The sequence below is a fragment of the Silene latifolia genome, chromosome 9 (genome assembly GCF_048544455.1).
Source record: "Silene latifolia isolate original U9 population chromosome 9, ASM4854445v1, whole genome shotgun sequence".
Lineage (NCBI taxonomy): Eukaryota > Viridiplantae > Streptophyta > Magnoliopsida > Caryophyllales > Caryophyllaceae > Silene > Silene latifolia.
This window is the reverse complement of record NC_133534.1, coordinates 13,409,137-13,427,556: the sequence shown is the minus strand read 5'-3', so window position 1 is coordinate 13,427,556 and position 18,420 is coordinate 13,409,137. Positions and strand designations below refer to the sequence as shown.

Here is an 18,420-nt window from a genome sequence, read left to right as displayed (position 1 = left end):
TTCATCAGCGCGAAGGCCGCCAGTTCGGGATTAATCTCCCGAATCTGTTGGACCTTTCCGTCGAACCTCTTCATGTAGCTTCGTAGAGACTCGCCCCCTTCTTGTTTGATAGTTAGGAGGTCCGATGTCTCCACGGCCCTTCTCTTGTTGCAAGAGTACTGGGCTAGAAAGTCGTCCCTTAGGTCGGCGTAGTAGTACACCGAGCCGTCGGGGAGCCCCTTGTACCAACTTTGAGCCATCCCATGCAATGTCGTTGGGAAAACTCGGCACCATACTTCATCGGGCTGCTCCCATACTGACATGTGAGACTCGAAAGCCTCAGCGTGGTCGGCTGGATCACCCTCCCCTTTGTATGATATGGGTGGCAACTTGAGCTTAGTTGGCACCGGACTTCTAGGACGTGGCGCCGAGGGGTGTCGATCACATCTTAGGACGACACGTGGCGATCGGCTCCTCGCATTCCTAGCCCGACTCCTCTCCTCGTAGCGGGAGGGACTCCTTCCCCGACTGCGCGAGTCGGGCTTCTTCTTCTCCGACTCTGATGGGTCGGACTTCTTTCATTCCTCCGGAGTGGGCCTCGTGGGCTGCTGCGGTGACGCTATCCCCGCGAGTGCGGTCGGGACTTATGTCCATCACTAGCATTCCAGGCTCCTCCGGTGTTTCAACAGGCCAACCTCTTCCGGTGCTCCGTTCAAGTCTCTTGGAGTCACGTTAAGGCCCCGTCTCCGGACGGGTCCCGCCGCTCTTGTCGGTGTGACGGTGTGAGCCGACGTCCTACCGATGAGGTCCAGGATTTGCTTTAGCAATGCCACGTCGACCACATGTCCCATGAGGGTGACTTGGTTGGCGGGCAGCGTCGCATCTGGTGTTATTGGCATCCCGAACTCCGGTTGGATTACTCCGCCGGCGGAGGGTCATATGACTCGAAATTGTTGAAGGTATCATATGGGTGGAGGGGCTCGTCGGTTACGAACACCTCTTGTTCTTTTGACATCTTCTTAGCTTTTTGGGTGGGTTTTTGTTGTTTTTTTTTTTTTTTTTGTGTTTGGGAATGAATGTGACTAGCTTCTAGTGTCTCTCCCCACAGACGGCGCCAATTGTTCCGGGTGTAATTCCAGAGCAAGTATAGTTACCACCCGTGGCTTGTTGAATGATGTCTTGAGTTGGATTCTCCCTTGGCCTTAATCGTTCCTCTCGGCCTCTCCTGCAACAATGAACGAGGCGCGAGGGCTTGGCTTTGTGCCAAGCGTACCCACTCCGACGCCCAAGTCAGTAAACTTAGATGTATAAGTTGTATGCTAATTGGCTAGGAATATATTGTAGAGAGATAAGGAAGATTATACCAGATGAATAGTGTATTTAGGTCAAGTTGTGTATTTCTGGATTGGATCCTTTCCTCAATGAAGGTTGAGGAGTATTTATAGACTTCACCTTTTGTCACGTGGTGGCCAAGTGGCCAAGTGGCTAGCGGTGGAAAGATCGATCTACCCCTCGGCCGAGGGACCTATGGCTGGCCGGCGGGCCCTGTTGACTCACCGCCGAGGGGTCTTGGATATGAGTACGCGGATATGTGTCCCGGTGGCGGTTTGTCACGCGGGACCCGAGTTGACAGTAGATGGGCGGCATCGGCTAGGTTGTCTAAGTCGTTGACTTGCTGTGGACATCTTTGACCTTGCTCAGTATGTTTGACTTGGTCAGCGGTGCAGAATATGCCCCATCAACATGCATTGGTGAAATTATACAGTGATTACGGCTGACTCACTGACTATGAGTATTATCAATAAGTCTTGTTTCAGATCATTTGAAATAAGACGGATCAAATATCACCATTTTTTAAATAAAATGTAATCATTTAATGACAAAATGTTATTCTTTTATAGGGTTTTTTTGTCAAACACAACCTTTAAAAAACTTTTTTTTCCAAACACCACCTTTAAAAAAAAGTTTGTCAAACACAACCTTTAATAATTTTTTTTTTGACAAACACAACATTTTGGCCAAAGTTTGAGGACTTGTAAGGGGGTGACTTTCAGTTGATGTTTGAGATAGCAAACGAGATCGGTTTGAGGTGTTTTTGAACTCGTTGGAAAGGTGGGAGTACAGGCTTTCCACCGGTTGTCAGCATGTGGTCAAAGGTGGCCTTATAAGGGGTATATTAGTGTATAAAGTAAGGCTGGTCACATGGGTTTGAAGTAAGTTAAAGTAGGATTTTTTCGTGGGTCAATTCACTCCCTTGAGCCACCACTTGCAACCAACGCTCACCACAAACAACACAACTACGATATACCTTGCACTCCTTCAATCTACATACCAAATTTCAGACCAAACAAAACATCATAACCCTATTAAAAGACCCTCGAAAACCCCTCTAACAACCCACTGTAAACCCAAACTTCTAACCCTTTCTTTGACCAGCCTTATTTTACGCACCAATTGACCCTACATAAGGCCACATTTTGCCACCGTGTTGACAACTCCTAGAAAGTCTGTACTCCCACATTTCCAACAAGTCCAAGAACACCTCAAACCGACCTCGTTTGCTATCTCAAATATAGACTGAAAGTCATCCCATTGCAAGCGGCCAAAAAGTCGTGTTTGACAAAAAAAAAATTATTAAAGGTTGTGTTTGACAAACTTTTTTTTAAAGGGGGTGTTTGGAAAAAAAAGTTTTTTGAAGGTTGTGTTTGACAAAAAACACTTCCCTTATATCCTCTATTTTCTTCCCCTCTCCTTTTTGCACAAGGAATAAAGAAAATGAATTTGCACCACACAAAACACACTATCTCACATGCAAATGAATTTGGACCATACAAATTTTCCAAAAAAGAAAATAGAGAAGAAAACCCGAATAATCCGTTTTAGGAAATAAGGAAGAAAATAGAGGATAGAACTTATAGGAGGGAGTACAACTAAAGTTGTCACTTTTTTACCCTGAAAATGATGGTAGCATTGTATCAGAAATTAGTAGTAACATTTTATCGTAAAATGACTACATTTGATTCGTCTTATTTCAGACGGAAAATAACTTGTCTGGAATAAAAATTTGCGGAGTATTATTATGGTCTTCAGGCTTACTTACCAGCCAAATGAGGGTTGGTTGGGGACTTGGGGTAGTATCGTAGTAGCTCCCAATGATTAGTGGTAGAGTCGGGAATTTTTGTTAGGAGGCAAACGAGTAATGTTATTAACTAGGTAAAAGTTGAAAAAAATTCAAAAACTAACAAAAAATTCCTGATTTTTTATTTTTGAGTGGGGACAACGGGGCAAGTGTCCTTGCTAGCCTCTCCTCCTAGCCTCACCACTGCCCGTGATTGTTTGATGGAGTTGGGAGTTAGTGTTAAAGAGGGTTGAGAACTTCCAATGAAACAAATAAAATGCTAATGTAACATGAATTTCAACTAAAATTTTCAATTTAGTGAGGATGATCATACATTCATACTAACCCCGCTTGGTTGTGTCACTGACCGCTAGCTCTTTAGTTATATACTGACTGATTAATATCTGAATTTTTTTTTAATTACATTTCGAACACTCTTTTAACCGAGTCGTTTAATACTTCGTATCTTACTCTGATCATAACTTTATTTTCGCACCCTCCTAATACATACTTGGCTCTAAAAAATTGTGGAGTTACAAAGTTGTAGAGTATTACTTTAATTAATTTTCTATAGAAAAAGACAGTCATTATTTGTAAATCTATGGAGGCCATAGTATCAATAAATTTATTTGTCAAAACAATGTAGCCATTTTAATTAATAAATATGACATTGACATGAGTCGTGACCATCTTCTGGTTAGGTAGGTTTTAGGCGTTTTGCTTATAGTCATCAATATTAAAGAAGTATTGGTGAATCAAATTCATATCAGTTTTATACAGCTAAATTATTTCATCATATAATAATTAACTGTCATATTCATAAATTTTGTAGAAATTTGATCAAAAATATGATCTAAAACTCAGTTTGATCTATTTGTTTTTCCTCCCTCTAACCTTAATTTGTTGTTCACTAAACTATATAATTAAGAAGTTTATAATAAAATAATTACATGTCATATTCATAAATCTTGTAGAAGTTTGTTAAAAAATGTGATGTAAAACTCAATTTAACCTATTTTTTTCCTCGCTCTAACCTTAATTAGTTGTTCACTAAACTATATAATTATGAAGTTTATAATAAAATGATTACATTTCATATTCATAAATCATGTAGAAGTTTGTTCAAAAATGTGATCTAAAACTCAGTTTGACCTATTTATTTTTTCTCGCTCTAACCTTAATTTGTTGTTCACTAAACTATACAATTAAGAAGTTTATAATAAAATAATGACATTTCATATTCATAAATCTCGTAGAAGTTTGTTCAAAATTGTGATCTAAAACTCAATTTGACCTATTTGTTTTTCCTCGCTCTAACCTTAATTTGTTGTTCACTAAAATATACAATTAAGAAGTTTATAATAAAATAATTACATGTTTGGTTTTGGGGTGTCCCTTTGAGGGAGAGAAGTCGTGCATATATACTTTGTTTTATTTGTGTTTTCTTCAATTGTTTTCTTTTTTGAAGGGGTAGACACGTGCCTTCCCATACTTACCCCAGGATCCGTCCATGATTCACACATTTTTGTTTAAAATAAATATATTCGTCTTAAATTTAAACTTGTCAAACATGATAAATGAGTCAAAAACATAATGTCACTAAACTAGCAAAAAGATGGTCTCATCTAGGGATAACAATAGGTCTGGGATCCTACCCGGCAAGATCCGCTGGATCGGCCTGATGGGATGGATATGAATCTCATTTTTTTTGCACCCAATGGATATCGGATATGGGGTCTAGAAAAGTTTATGCGGATATGGGCCCGGGTCTTGTCGTTAAGACTCGTACCCTACCCATGGACTATATTTTTTATTTTTATTTTTAAATATAAAATAACTAGAGTTTATAAAAATCATGTTTTCTTATCTTTCATTCAACTCTCACATGTCACTTTACTTAGTTATTAGGTTATTAATGAATTTACAACATAATTTTAATATTCGAGAAGCAACAAATAACTTTTTCATCATTCAAATAATAACTTACGCGCGGTAATTTGTTAGTTTATCATGGTAAATGTCGACAAATTTTATACCTTATATAACCCTATTAAACATTCTAATACATTTTATGTAATTTTAATATTAATATTTCATTTAAAAGATGAAGAATTAATAAATAAAAATTGATAACAATCAGACCCATTTGAGACCCAAATCATACGGATATGAATCGGATTTGGGTCCAACATTTGAGACCCAAATCCTACGGATATGAATCGGATTTGGGTCCAACATATATAGTACTCTATCCGTTGCTTGTTTCTCATCTATCCGATGTTATTCGAGTCATTGTAGACTTTTAGGGGCTGTTTGGTTAGGGGTATTCAGGAAAAGGAAAGGGAAACAAAAGGAGGGATATCCTTTGTTGATGTTTGTTTGACTAAAAGAATGATACCCTTTACCCATATTTTATCGTCAAGTCCTTCTACATCCTTACCCCTTACCCCCAAGGTATCCCATACCTTTCCCCCATCCACCCAACACCATCTTCAGCTACCCACTACCACCTATCCCAAACACAGGAACCACCACCATCAGTCGTCCACCCTCCGGCAACCTGATTGTCGGCGACCTCTTGACGCCAGCGACACCACCTCCCATCGGCGGCCTCCATCGAAGACCCACTGGTCCTCCTTTTCTCATTCGAAACTCCACCAACCACCACTAAAACCACCCATCTTTAAACCTTAAAAACTTACCCCAATAGCCGAAATCCCCTCCCCGAGTCATGAAACCACCAGATCCGGTGGTTTCGTGGGTGAGAGAGGGGATTTCGACTATCTGGTGGTTTCATGGCTGGGGGAGGGGATTTCGATTATTGGGGCAAGTTTTTAAGGTTTAAAGATAGGTGGTTTTAGTGGTGGTTAAAGGGACAACGAATATGGATGGACGGGAATGAGGTGTCGACAGTAGGTTGTCGGCGTCGGGGTCTCCTCATGGTGCGGGTTGGCGGTACTTGTGGTAGAAGTGGTCGGTCATATCTGTATTAGGGGTGGTTGTTAGGTTGTTATTAAGTAAGTAGGTGGTTGTTCAATTGATAAGGCATTCTCTTTATTTTGTAACCAAACAAGTAATAAGATTTGGGGCAATCTCATTTATTTTCCTTCCATTCCCTTTCTTGTTTCCACTCCCTTTCCCTTTGTTGAACCAAACGCCCGTCTTTAAACCTGTTCTTTTGGACTGAAACTATCTGGACTGAGAACTGAACCTAATATAGCTAAACTGAACTGAACTTAATGGAGCTAAACTTACCAAAATAAGAGTTGATTTTTGAAAAGAAGAATCGAACTTCATAGACCTAAACTGAAATAAATGAACTAAAATTAAGCAAAAAAGAACAAGGTCCAAAACGGAGGTGCCGACCCGTCTTAATTTCTTAAAGAAACGACCGTTAAAAAATAAAATAAAAGGAAACAAAATATCATCATCAGTTTGGTTTGCTCATACCAACATCACACATTTTGCACACTCTCCGATCAATCAATTAATTATCACATTTCCCCAAATTTATCAATGCCATTTTCCGGCGATCTCCGGCGACCGTCAATTTCCTGATAGCATCCGCCATTGTTTCCGGCGACCTCCATTTGTCGGATCAACACCATTATCTACTGTTCAATTGAATTATAGCTCCATCGATTTGCGTGCTTTAATTTAGGTTATTAATCCCTTATTCATATTTATTTCCTTGTTACTGTTAATTAATATTCCAAATTTCTTGGAATTATTGAGGAATTTGCACTCGAAAACTCAAATTAAGTAGTCGAACATTGGATTATTGGAATTGTGAATTGGTGAGCTTGTTATTAGGGTTATGAATTGATATATTAGGTAATTAAGGAGGATTATAGGGTTATGCTATATTGTTATTGTTAATCGTATCGTTGATGGTGATGAAAAAAATTGAGGAGGGGAAGATGAAGAATGAAGGTGAATCGAAGCGGTGTGATGGGTGTAATCCGGTGAAGAAGGCGGGACCGGCTACAATGGAGCACGTGTTACTGGCATTGCAGGAAACAAAGGAGGAGAGGGAGGTTAGGATTAGGAGTTTGTTCAATTTTTTCGATAAGTCGAGTACTGGGTACTTGGATTCTGCTGAGATTGAGACGGGTTTAACAGCGCTTCATATTCCATCGGATTATAAGTATGCTAGGGATTTGTTACATGTTTGTGATGCTGATCGGGATGGTCGGGTTAATTATCAGGAGTTTAGGAGGTATATGGATGAGAAGGAGCTTGAATTGTATCGTATTTTTCAGACTATTGATGTTGAGCATAATGGGTGTATCTTGCCTGAGGAACTTTATGATGCTCTTGTTAGTGCAGGTAAACTGGTAGTTTTAAGCTTAAGTGGCTGTGTATTTATTCATGCTATTGAGTTTGATTTGTTTGATTCTTTGTTTAATCGTATATTGTGTGCAATACTATTATCCACTAGTGTGTTTCACTTAATGCGTTGGCTTTATCGTCTGACTTGGCCTTGATAATCGTCAATGTGAGTTATGTGACTGTATGAAGTAGTATTATTGCAGATATGCCTATATTGCTGTTTACATTTGATGACAGTATTAGGACTTGCGATGTTCCTTCACTTGTTTACTGTCAGTTTCTCTGCTTGCGGGAAGGGCTGAAAGCGACAACAAGAAGTACATTAACCCTAGCAACAAGAACATTATCCCATGACATGCGGAGCGATGTGCTTCACATTTATGCAACCTTACCCCTGTGACACAATGTCTCATTTTTCATCCTAGTGACTCAAAGTGAAAATTGCATTGATAACTGTATGGAATGACGCTACTTGACAATTAAAAGAAGTGCAGCCTGCTTAATTAGCCAATTTTCTTCATTCCTTCATACTTGTTTAGAACCAAAGAATAATTAATTTGTGGCCTTGGAAATGAAGTCATCCGTTGACCTTAGCAATTTATGAAAATTATGCTATGACTAAATTCTCCAACAAATATAAGGACTTCAGTAGATAATTCGTTAGCTCCTAATGTTGGCTGGAATTGAAGATGACGTGGTGGGGATGAAGACTGGAATTGAGGGAAGAAAAATATTATTGGTATATCCTGTGTCCCTGATGTGTGTATTTGAGTTGCTATTTAGCTGAACTGTTTTGTGTATTTAGCCAAGAGGGAAAGGAAACATATGCTCCCTCCAACTCTTTGGCTTTGCAAACGACACATATCCTAGTTTGAAGGGTATTACTGGTAAAGTAGTACTATGCTATTCTTGCCAATATACGAACCTCTGTAAAATCAATTGAATTTGCCAGAAAAGAAAAAAATTTGCAAATCCAAATAATTGGTGGTTTTGCTTTTACTGTAAAAACTGAAAGCTTACTGAACCTCTCTTCCATTCAGTAGCATATTTCCTAAACTCTAAATAACCTCACTTCCTTTTTATACCAACTCTATTGCTTCAACTTCACTTCTTTACCCAGACACTTAATTAAAACGTGATCCTTTACTGTCGTTTACCCTTTTTTTAAAAACCCCTCAAATAAAATCTACTTACTAATGCAAATATATGGATCCTCCACATTTAAGAATGATTAACACGACATGTTTTGTTGTTGATGTTAAAACCTACAATATATGTAGTTATCCTTTGATCATCCCGTGAAATGGATAGATGTGAACAAGAGAACGCAGGAGTAGGGGTATTTGGATAAAATCCATATTAAATATCTACCTTAGTCTAATTGTCACCCATAAGAGCAACTATGAAGCTTCAGCTGACTCTAATGGAGTACTGGATGGTATTGTGATTGGAGTAGGAACTTGGTTTATTGTTTGATTCCTTTCTCTTTTCATTTTTTTCGATTTACTATTTTATTTTACTCTTACTTTGCTTCTCAGTTTCAACGCTCATTAACTACGACTTATCATGGGTTTATTTCCCCCATCTCTTGTGTGTAATTTTTAGGTCAGATAACTTTTCCCTGTTTCTGAAATTACAAACACATACACTTAAGTGCCGCCATGGTATTGACATCTATAGGAGCTATTGACTATTGTCAATGCAATACCTGTCAAATGTTCTCTGCATCATGCTATTCTATTCCAAAATTAGCTTTAACAAGCAATAGGTTGGCATATTGCTGGACAAAAGTGCTTACATGCTCAACAAGCCTAGGGTTTGTTCATCTTTGGGAAAACATTTGTAGGTTTTGTGGCATTTATCCTTCTCAATTGCAATGCTATTTTAGCTGGCGATGCTGTTTAACTGTGTTCATTACAACTGGTATCTGTCTATCAGGACAGGATACTCCAATGTTTTCCAATACCTCACTAAAGTCACAACTACAACAACAAAATTACCAAATTGCCTCAAGGCTCCCGCAAATTACAAGGTAGAGCGAGTCGGATATATGCTTTGATACAATGAGGTTGTTTCCAGATGGCTTAGGATGAAAATTACATAGAGAATTGATCGATTGACTGCTACTACATTACTTAAGATACCCAGTGCGTTCTTGTGTGTTGCCTTAAGTAGCTCCATACTTGCATCCCATGTATTGTGTTTTTACTGTTCATCATATAAGCCACAGCAGTTTATCTTATGTAGGGATTGAGATTGATGATGAAGAACTTGCTCGTTTTGTTGAACGTGTTGATAAGGATAATAATGGTGTTATAACTTTTGAAGAGTGGCGAGACTTTCTCCTTTTATATCCTCATGAAGTAACAATTGCAAATATCTATCAGTACTGGGAGAGGGTCTGCCTTGTTGACATTGGTGAACAAACCATCATACCAGAAGGTATTAGCAAGCACGTGCATGCCGGACGATATTTAATAGCAGGCGGTATTGCAGGTGCTGCATCTCGTACTGCTACTGCCCCTTTAGATCGTTTGAAAGTCGTTTTACAAGTTCAAACTAAAGATGCTCGCATCATGCCAGAAATAAAAAAAATATGGAAAGAAGGAAAGATTTTCGCTTTTTTTCGAGGAAACGGGTTAAATGTGATAAAGGTGGCACCTGAAAGTGCTATTAGATTTTACACATATGAGTTGCTTAAAGGTGTTATATCAGATGCTAAAGGTGAGGACAAGGCTGATATTGGTGCGGCGGGTCGCCTTGTTTCTGGTGGCCTCGCAGGTGCAGTTGCTCAGACTGTTATATATCCGATGGATCTTGTGAAAACACGGTTACAAACACATGAATGCATTGATGGGAAAGTCCCACGATTAGGAGCTTTAACAAGGGATATCTGGATTAAGGAGGGTGTACGAGCTTTCTACAAGGGACTTTTTCCTTCACTTCTGGGTATAATTCCTTATGCAGGGATTGATCTTGCTGCTTATGAAACATTGAAGGATATGGCTAAAAACTACATGGATAGCGGTAATGTTTCAGTTCATGACATCGTGTCCTTCTTTTTGTGCAGTTTAATAGCTGCTTTTGGCAGTTGCTTTTTAAAGTAATATATTTCACTCTGCATTGCTTGCACCATTTGTAGAACCTGGAGCTCTTGTGCAATTGGGTTGTGGGACAGTATCTGGTACTGTTGGAGCAACCTGTGTCTATCCATTGCAGGTCGTTAGAACAAGGTATGCGTGTAATTTTTGAAGTCTGTCCGCAAACGTTTGCTGTAGTTTTCTGTTGCTTTGTGGACATTTGTTTGATTTATGAGTGTTGTTTTTAATTTCTAGGATAAACCCTAAAGAAACTTGTTTGACACTGCCATATTTGTATGACAGAGTTGTTTGGGGCATAAAAATGCGCGTTTCCATGCTTATCGCATATGAGCCTTGTACAAAAGCCTTACAGATTGACCCTGTTGAAATGGGTCAGCAGCGGCTCTGTTTTTATAATTTAGATTTGGAGTATCCTTCATAAAACACCACTTTATGACACGCCAATTTAGTTTCCTGTAGGTAAGAAATAGTAGTCTGTAGTTCATTAATTTGTCGAATGGCTCAGCGAAGAAAATCATAACCAATTGCTGAACAATTCAGGGAGGTTGTTGGAACCTTTAAAGAAAGAATTGAGGGTACATGTACTCATCTATAATTAGCTTCGCCCCAACCCCATTTTGATAAGTTTATTATAGAGCATTAATAAACATTAGTTGATTTATGAAACATATAGGTGAAGGAAGAAAAGAGATGAACATGATACGGAGTTCTTCCTGATTAATCTAATTTGAGCCTTCTTTCTAACACCTTAACCTGCTGTATTCTGTTATTTAAGCTTATTGTCAAACTAATTTATCCAGAATAGTACTTTACCATAGCCTGACTCGACTCATTTTCTCAGAATGCAAGCCAATCAGTCAAAGGCAACAATGTCTGAAGTGTTTCTGAAGACTTTTCAACAGGAAAGATTGAGGGGATTCTACAAAGGACTCTTTCCCAATCTTTTGAAAGTAATCCCATCTGCAAGTATTACATACATGGCTTACGAGGCCATGAAGAAACGCCTGGATTTGGAATAAGGTGTGCATGATACCCTTCTTTTGACATGCCTACCTATTTATGTCGAAAAATTGGCGACTTGGTGGTACAATTACATGGATGGCCAATAATCATGGTCTTCCTTCACTCAAGTAAACATTATCATATACTCCGTATAACTACTGTCTTGATATTATATATATCCGAATTTTCAGGTAGATTTCTTGCTATATAGCAGAGATTATTTTGTAATTTAGTGGGTTTGAATGTTTCTTTCCCATGATTTGTTATATGCTCGGTGGCATAACGGGAACTGTTGACTACCAATTTTGTAGCGATATTGAGTCTAAATACTTTCATCAAGCACGGCAGCTAAATTTCGGTTTCACTCTTTACAGATCATTAGCATTTCTTAGTACTACATGTTATCTCGTAGCAGATGTTATTTAAGCGGTAATGTTACAAGCGTTATAATTTGGGTTCCAATGGATATTATAGGTCTATTCTAGTGTATTTAGCAGATCTTTGCTTCGGTCTTTTGTGTAGATGTCAGACAATCTCGTTTCAGGTTGTTTTATGTTTACCCTTCATGATGCCGGTATCTTTATGTCTCTTTTGTTATGGCCTCTAAACACTAACCTAACCTAATCCAAATTCCGGCTTGGCAAACCCTGAACCAGAGTCCAAATTGAAATGTTACTGATGCTTCTGTCAATCTTTATGGAGCTTCAGTTCATCCATTATCTCGAACCCATTGCCCAGCTTATTACAGTTCGATAATTATAATTTATGTATGTATAGGTTTACATGGATTATGTAGATCTCGTTAACCTGATTGTCAAAAAAAAAAAATGGTTTACATGGATTTAGCAGTCATTCACTCATACTTCGACAGTTCTTGTGGATCTTTACTTTGCTGTATTAGATTTTGTAAAATTCTTAAGTCATGAGGTCTACGTTGCGAGATGTTTATTTGTTTTACATAATCAAATAATTTTAGAAGCTCCCAATTCTTTACCACTGCAATGCAACAACGCTTACCTATACCTCCCAAGTATACGAATCAAATTAAGTGGTCGTCGTACAGCTCATTCCGAAGTTCTAAATAATCTACTGATCAAAGGCCATAAGAGCGGACTACTCTACATTCAGTCATGCCACAGTGACCGCGAAGTGATGATCTAGTTCTGGGACAAAATCTGGTAGCCAATTGCTAGCTCTGAGTAAGTAGCCCATTAATTCTGCCATAACATAAGTGGGCGAGGTTGCCAAATGGGTCAAATTAGTTTAGGTCAAGTCAACCGGATTTGTAAATATCGTCGACGTTTTAGTAAATATCGTCGACGTTTTAGTAAATATCGTCGACGTTTTCATTCCAAAAGACGATAATGCCCTTTGCATAATTACACTATTTTCTCTCTCTAAACAATTTTCTCTCAAATTCTACTAAAAATCAACTACATTTTGATCTCTCATTTCATTAAACCAATTAAAAGATGTTAGAAATTAACGCACATCGACTAGAAAACTTAAATAAATTTAAAAAATCGGCAAATAAACGTATTAAACACGGTTTTTTTTTAAAAAAAAGTGAACTAGTTCATTAACTAAATGTTGAGATTCAACAATCGACCACGGACCAAACGTTGAAAACCAACGTTTGCCATGGTCCAAACGTGGGAATCCAACATTGGCCGTGGTCCAAACGTTGGAATCCCACGTTTGGCCACGTTTGGGAATCCAAAAAAAAAATCCTCCGTGGCCAAACGTGGGATTCCAACGTTTGGACCACGGCAAACATTGATTTCCCACGTTTGGTCTATGGCTGACGTTAGATCTCAAAGTTTGGTCCATGGTTCAACCTTGGGGGTATAAATTTCAGATTTACGCAAACAATTAACAATATGTTATTTACAAAATTAATGTCATGAACTAATTAGGTTGACATATTGTTAATTGTTGTTGTTGTTTTTTGTTTTTAATTTAGTTGAGTTTGAGAGAAATTTTTTTAGAGAGAGAAAGTTAAAAGGGCAGTCATCGTCTTTTTTATGAAAAACGTCGTCGATATTTACTAAAACGTCGTCGATATAAATCAGCCCCCTTTGGATTTCGGTACACATATTGTTTCCGATTTGAGTCGATTCTGAATGTATTGTTGTTCGGTCATTTCAAGTTTACGTCATTTTAGAGTGCGAGTTGCTCTGAGCTAGCCTATTGAGCCCATGATTTAAAGTACTTTAATTAGTAGTAATAGTTTGACTAAACAGTATTTTGCAAATAAAAGCCACTTTTTTTTATTAAATAATGATTGAAATTGTGATTGTAACCCCTTTTTTTAATCTATAAAAATGTTCAATATGCCTTCAAATAAATTATTCCAAGTGATTTCAGATCATTTTGGGCTGAATCAATGATCTGTTTTGAGTGGTTTTGAGTTTGGTTACTATAGTTAGAATGAAAATCAGGTTCAACCAGATTTAGATAGAGTCTGGTCGGAGTTAAATTCCGGTCATAATAAGACTATTACGTTAATTTCATGTCTTGTATATGGGTAGGTTTTCAGTTTTTTTTCCCCTACCCAAACAATTTCTGATGTTCAGTTGGTCTCTTTTTAAACAGTTATATATGTCTTAAAATTAAAACGAGTTAAATAACTCCTAATATAATTTGGATGTATAAGATAAACTTCATTGCTAGCCCCTATATATCTGCTTTTGTCTCATTTATCTTAATTGGCTCGTTCACAACTAATCTTACTTAAAACGGATCTACATACCACCACTTAATAATAATAGCGACAAACATATTACTAGTTCGGTCATGTTCTTTCTGGCTTAATTCCTGCTTATTTAAGTTTAGTCCAGGTCTATTCAGTTTAGTTTAACTTTATTCAATTCATTTCACCTCAACTCTTCACAAATTAACTTTACTCCAACTCCACACGGTTCAGCTGGTTCCTTTCAGTTCAAATTCAATTCAGCTCAACTCCATTCAGACGAAAAGAACAAAGGCTTCCTAGGTAATTTATTCTACAAAACCCTTACACAAATTCTTGTTTGTGACGACCCACTTTTTCTCTCTCTGCAACACTATTCACGTGATCCCCTTTCTCCACTAACCCATTTTGTTACCATTTTATCTCACAAAATATCCGCCACAAATGATAACCCGTCACAAGGGAGACCAATTGCAAAATTAATACCCTATTTAGCCCGGTTATTTATTTAAAACGAATATACTCGTCTTAAACAAGAAATTGCGTTAAAATTTTAAACGGATATAACCGTATTAATTTTCGAACCACAAATGAAAATAATCGAACAGCAATGTAAACCCTATCTCTCAATATAAAAACCAACACTACTCACTTCCAAAAACCCTCTTCTCACTCCGCCGCGCATCAATCGCAGCTTCATCTTCCCCTGTTGTTCATCATCTCTCCATCTCAAAATGGTGATTCCTCAAACTACCATCTTCTCCTTCTTCATCAATCTTTACATCAATTCATTTTTCTGGGTTTTTAGGGTTCCTCATTTAATCATAATCATAATATTCATGATTTTTAACTCCTTTTTGTTGTTTATATTTATATGTTTTTTCAGGTATTGCAAAATGACATTGATCTGTTGAACCCACCAGCTGAGCTTGAGAAGAGGAAGCACAAGCTCAAGCGCCTTGTTCAATCCCCCAACTCTTTCTTCATGGTCAGATTTTTTCCTTTTTTTTTTAAAACAAAAAACAATTTTAATATTATTTTTATATACCCTATTGTTTGTTTTTTATTGGGTTTTGCTTAATTTTTTTATTTTTTGTTTTGTTTTTGTGGGTGTAGGATGTCAAGTGCCAAGGATGCTTCAACATGTAAGCTCTATCCTTTATTTTCTCTTATTTGATTCAACAAGCTTGTATTTTTTTCGTATTCCCTACGTTCCGATCATTTGTTTACCTGTTTACCTTTGATTGAAATACCGCTTGTAAAGAATATAAGACTAAACAAATGATTGTGACAAAGGGAGTAAGAAATTGGTAGACTGTCCTTTGTTACCATTAATTCTAGTGTTTAATGTAGCGAAATTGATTGCGGTATTAGCATATTTATCTAACTTGCTGGTTGAATGATTGTGTTAAAATTATATTTGTTTTTTGCACTCAATTTCCTTTTGTGTGCCTGGTTGTTAGCATAGTTTGCACTGGTATGAATTAGGATATTAAACCGTTCCATTCGACTATTAGCTTAGGGTAACAAATGATTGGGACGGTGGAATATATCTTTCTCACATTCTATCTGAGCATCAATCACCGTTAACGATTTCTTCACAATATTAACAGTGTTACAATTATATGTTGTTTGATGAACCATTTGTTTAATGCCTCTACTATACTCCCTCATCCCATTTGTATCGTGTCAGTATCTGTTTTGACACTAAAATGATAAGTAGCAGCTCTACACCGTGATTTAATTAAAATACGGACAGTAATTATATAACTTCGTCCATTTTGGGTTTTTACTAAAGTTAGAAGAGACAATTAATCTAGTATAAATTGAGTGGAAAAAGGGAACGATATAAGTAGGATGAAGTGAGAATTATATATATGTATGTCATCTATCTATTCCTTTGCAGTTCGCCTTTAGAATTAATTTAGCAGTAGTCTGGTTCGTATGTATTTTGTAGTCCTTCTTGATGCCGTAAATCTCACCATCTTTTGAATGAAAAGCTTTCATTTTCCATGCTTTACCTTGCATAACGTTGAACTCTTTATGACACTCAAATATAAGTACTCATCTCTGTCCTATTTGTTTTTTGTATGTTTTCTATTTGTAAAAGGTTTTTCTTCTCTTCCTTACAGTTGTATATGACGTTCTTCCTCTCCTCTCCTCTCTTCTCCCACCCCACTTCGTAGTGGCCCCTCTACCGCAGCTAATCAACTACTTCAAACTTTCAATCTTCTACTTGAATCCCCACATCCACAGCCTTCATTTCTACCACCCACTAACTTCCACATCTGCCTTCCAACACAAATGACATAGAAACTAGTAGTAAATGAAAGAGGTCTAGGTGAGTGGCTTGAATGAGTCTATTATAGTGTACGAGTTTTCTTGACTATACGATTTGATTTTGTTGGAACTTCGCGGTTGAAGAATTTAATTGATACTAAGGAGGAGCATGAGTTGTGCTACGTGGATTCGTGGAATAGGGTGGTTGTTTGGGTGGTCTGAGATAAGGGCATGCTGGTTAGGTAAGTGGTGGTCAGGTGTACGTGTGGCATTGTCAACATAGAGGATGGGCATTGTTGTTTAGCAAATGTTGGAGCTTTACAAACTAATGACTCATCTCATGAGCCAAAGGTTTAGGCAGGTTTAGGCTAGATGGAAAAGTAAACGTGTTTGTGACTGCCAAAAAAATGGTTTGCCTCATGTTTGTTGTTGCTTGCAAATGTTGGCAATTATCCATGATTTTATTCTGGTATTTTTGGAACATGATTTTATTCTGGGATTTAGGCAAGATGGATGAGGAACTTGTAAATCACCTAAGATGATAGAGTGGTCGGAGAAGTTAGTATTGCACTAACATTACAGAAAAATTTCTTCTGGTATATTTGGAACATTTTCAACCATCGTTTGGAATTTCTTCTGGCAACATTTTCTTCTGCGACTTAATGTGTTACGTTTTCGAAATTTTAATGTGCATTCTGTTGTCCATATGCCTTAGTCTCCACTCTCCACCAATGGGCCAAATAACCTCATTTGTTCTAACCCCTGTCACTGGGAGAGAGGAGCTAAAGGACTCACCCTTGTTTTCTAATTTATGTTTGTTCTTTGGAAATTGGATGACAACAATGACCTATCATTTGTGGGTGGCAAACAAAAAAGAAAGCTCTAAATTAGCGAAATGCTTATCAGTCGATTGTCTGAGCCTTGTTTTGCCACCTGCCTGCTTATTCATATTTTGCTCGCTGGCTCTTTGAACAATTTGTGCTAATTCTTTTGTTCTCAACTGTGTTACAGAACCACTGTTTTCAGCCACTCACAAACTGTCGTGGTTTGCGGTAACTGTCAGACTGTCTTGTGCCAGCCTACCGGTGGTCGTGCCAGACTAACTGAGGGCTGCTCCTTCAGGAGAAAGGGAGACTAGAAGACTTATCCAAGTAATTTAATTGCCTCAAGTGTTTATGGCTTATGCACTTAGTTTTTGGTTGGTGATGTTGGACGGTCTTTTGTCTCCCGATTAATTCCTAGACTTCTTCTGTTTTAAGTGCTGTAATGCCTGAAGAATTAAGGTGACAATTAGCTGTAGTTTGATATCAGTTGTTTTATTGAGAGGCTTATGATATCACTATTTATCCTGTGGGTTTTTCAATTTATCCTGTTGGTCCTCTTTCCTTTAGGTAGTGCCATAGTGGTTCTTCCATTTCCTATTCGGAAATCGGTGCTTGTGACCGTCACATCTCAAAACCCCTTCTCATCATTATTTAAATCGGGCGTGTGTTGTCAGAAGCTTGTGACGGTCACAAGTGTAAGAGTTTGTGTTCTGAAATAAACATTTAACTGAATTAAACATCAAACTTCTCTTTCAGCAATTAAAATGGTAGTTATATGAAAAATATTGAAAATTATGCGAGTCGTTTGCTAATATTTTGTTCTTAAATTGGAGTGTCAAGAATTAATTTGTTTCTACCAAATTAAAATGATGTCTTACCAAGCCATTCTTTGGGTTTTAAAAACTTTTTACATTAAATTATTTAATAGATAGATTTGTTGGATTAATATACGGAGTAATATCTTATTACGCAAATGGATGAATTTTTGTTCCTGTGAATTTTTTTGCCCAATTTAGTACAATTTGACTCCATCAAGTTTAGTTTAGCTTTATTGTAGCGCAAAAAAGAGGGCTTGCTTATTATTTCTCTCCA

At 37.6% G+C, this 18,420-nt stretch overlaps 2 protein-coding genes across 3 annotated transcripts; both read left to right on the top strand.

The window, feature by feature from the left end:
• Positions 1 to 6,505: 6,505 nt before the first annotated feature.
• LOC141599121 (calcium-dependent mitochondrial ATP-magnesium/phosphate carrier protein 3-like) lies at positions 6,506 to 11,896 on the top strand. Of its 2 annotated transcripts, none has more exons than XM_074419037.1 (4): positions 6,506 to 7,884; positions 7,924 to 10,456; positions 10,572 to 10,662; positions 11,372 to 11,896. In XM_074419037.1, exons 2-4 carry the CDS (start codon positions 9,622 to 9,624, stop codon positions 11,547 to 11,549), a joined length of 1,104 nt encoding a protein of 367 aa, XP_074275138.1. In that variant the 5' UTR covers positions 6,506 to 7,884; positions 7,924 to 9,621; the 3' UTR covers positions 11,550 to 11,896. The 2 variants fall into 2 exon arrangements, with proteins under 2 accessions (XP_074275138.1, XP_074275137.1); XM_074419036.1 differs by having other exon boundaries at positions 6,521 to 7,426; positions 9,677 to 10,456.
• Positions 11,897 to 14,843: 2,947 nt separating this feature from the next.
• On the top strand, positions 14,844 to 17,871 carry LOC141599120 (small ribosomal subunit protein eS27y). Its single transcript, XM_074419035.1, has 4 exons — positions 14,844 to 14,961; positions 15,111 to 15,212; positions 15,341 to 15,369; positions 17,516 to 17,871. The coding sequence occupies exons 1-4, from the start codon at positions 14,959 to 14,961 to the stop codon at positions 17,640 to 17,642; spliced, it is 261 nt and encodes an 86-aa protein (XP_074275136.1). The 5' UTR covers positions 14,844 to 14,958; the 3' UTR covers positions 17,643 to 17,871.
• Positions 17,872 to 18,420: the final 549 nt, after the last annotated feature.

Excerpts from the sequence above, each read along its gene's own strand:
- LOC141599121 (XM_074419036.1), top strand. The coding sequence starts at position 6,988 with ATGGTGATGAAAAAAATTGAGGAGGGGAAGATGAAGAATGAAGGTGAA. Across the intron at positions 10,457-10,571 it reads TAAAAACTACATGGATAGCG|AACCTGGAGCTCTTGTGCAA; the intron begins GTAATGTTTCAG and ends CACCATTTGTAG. Across the intron at positions 10,663-11,371 it reads TTGCAGGTCGTTAGAACAAG|AATGCAAGCCAATCAGTCAA; the intron begins GTATGCGTGTAA and ends TCATTTTCTCAG.
- LOC141599120 (XM_074419035.1), top strand. Across the intron at positions 15,213-15,340 it reads CCCCCAACTCTTTCTTCATG|GATGTCAAGTGCCAAGGATG; the intron begins GTCAGATTTTTT and ends TTGTGGGTGTAG. Across the intron at positions 15,370-17,515 it reads TGCCAAGGATGCTTCAACAT|AACCACTGTTTTCAGCCACT; the intron begins GTAAGCTCTATC and ends ACTGTGTTACAG.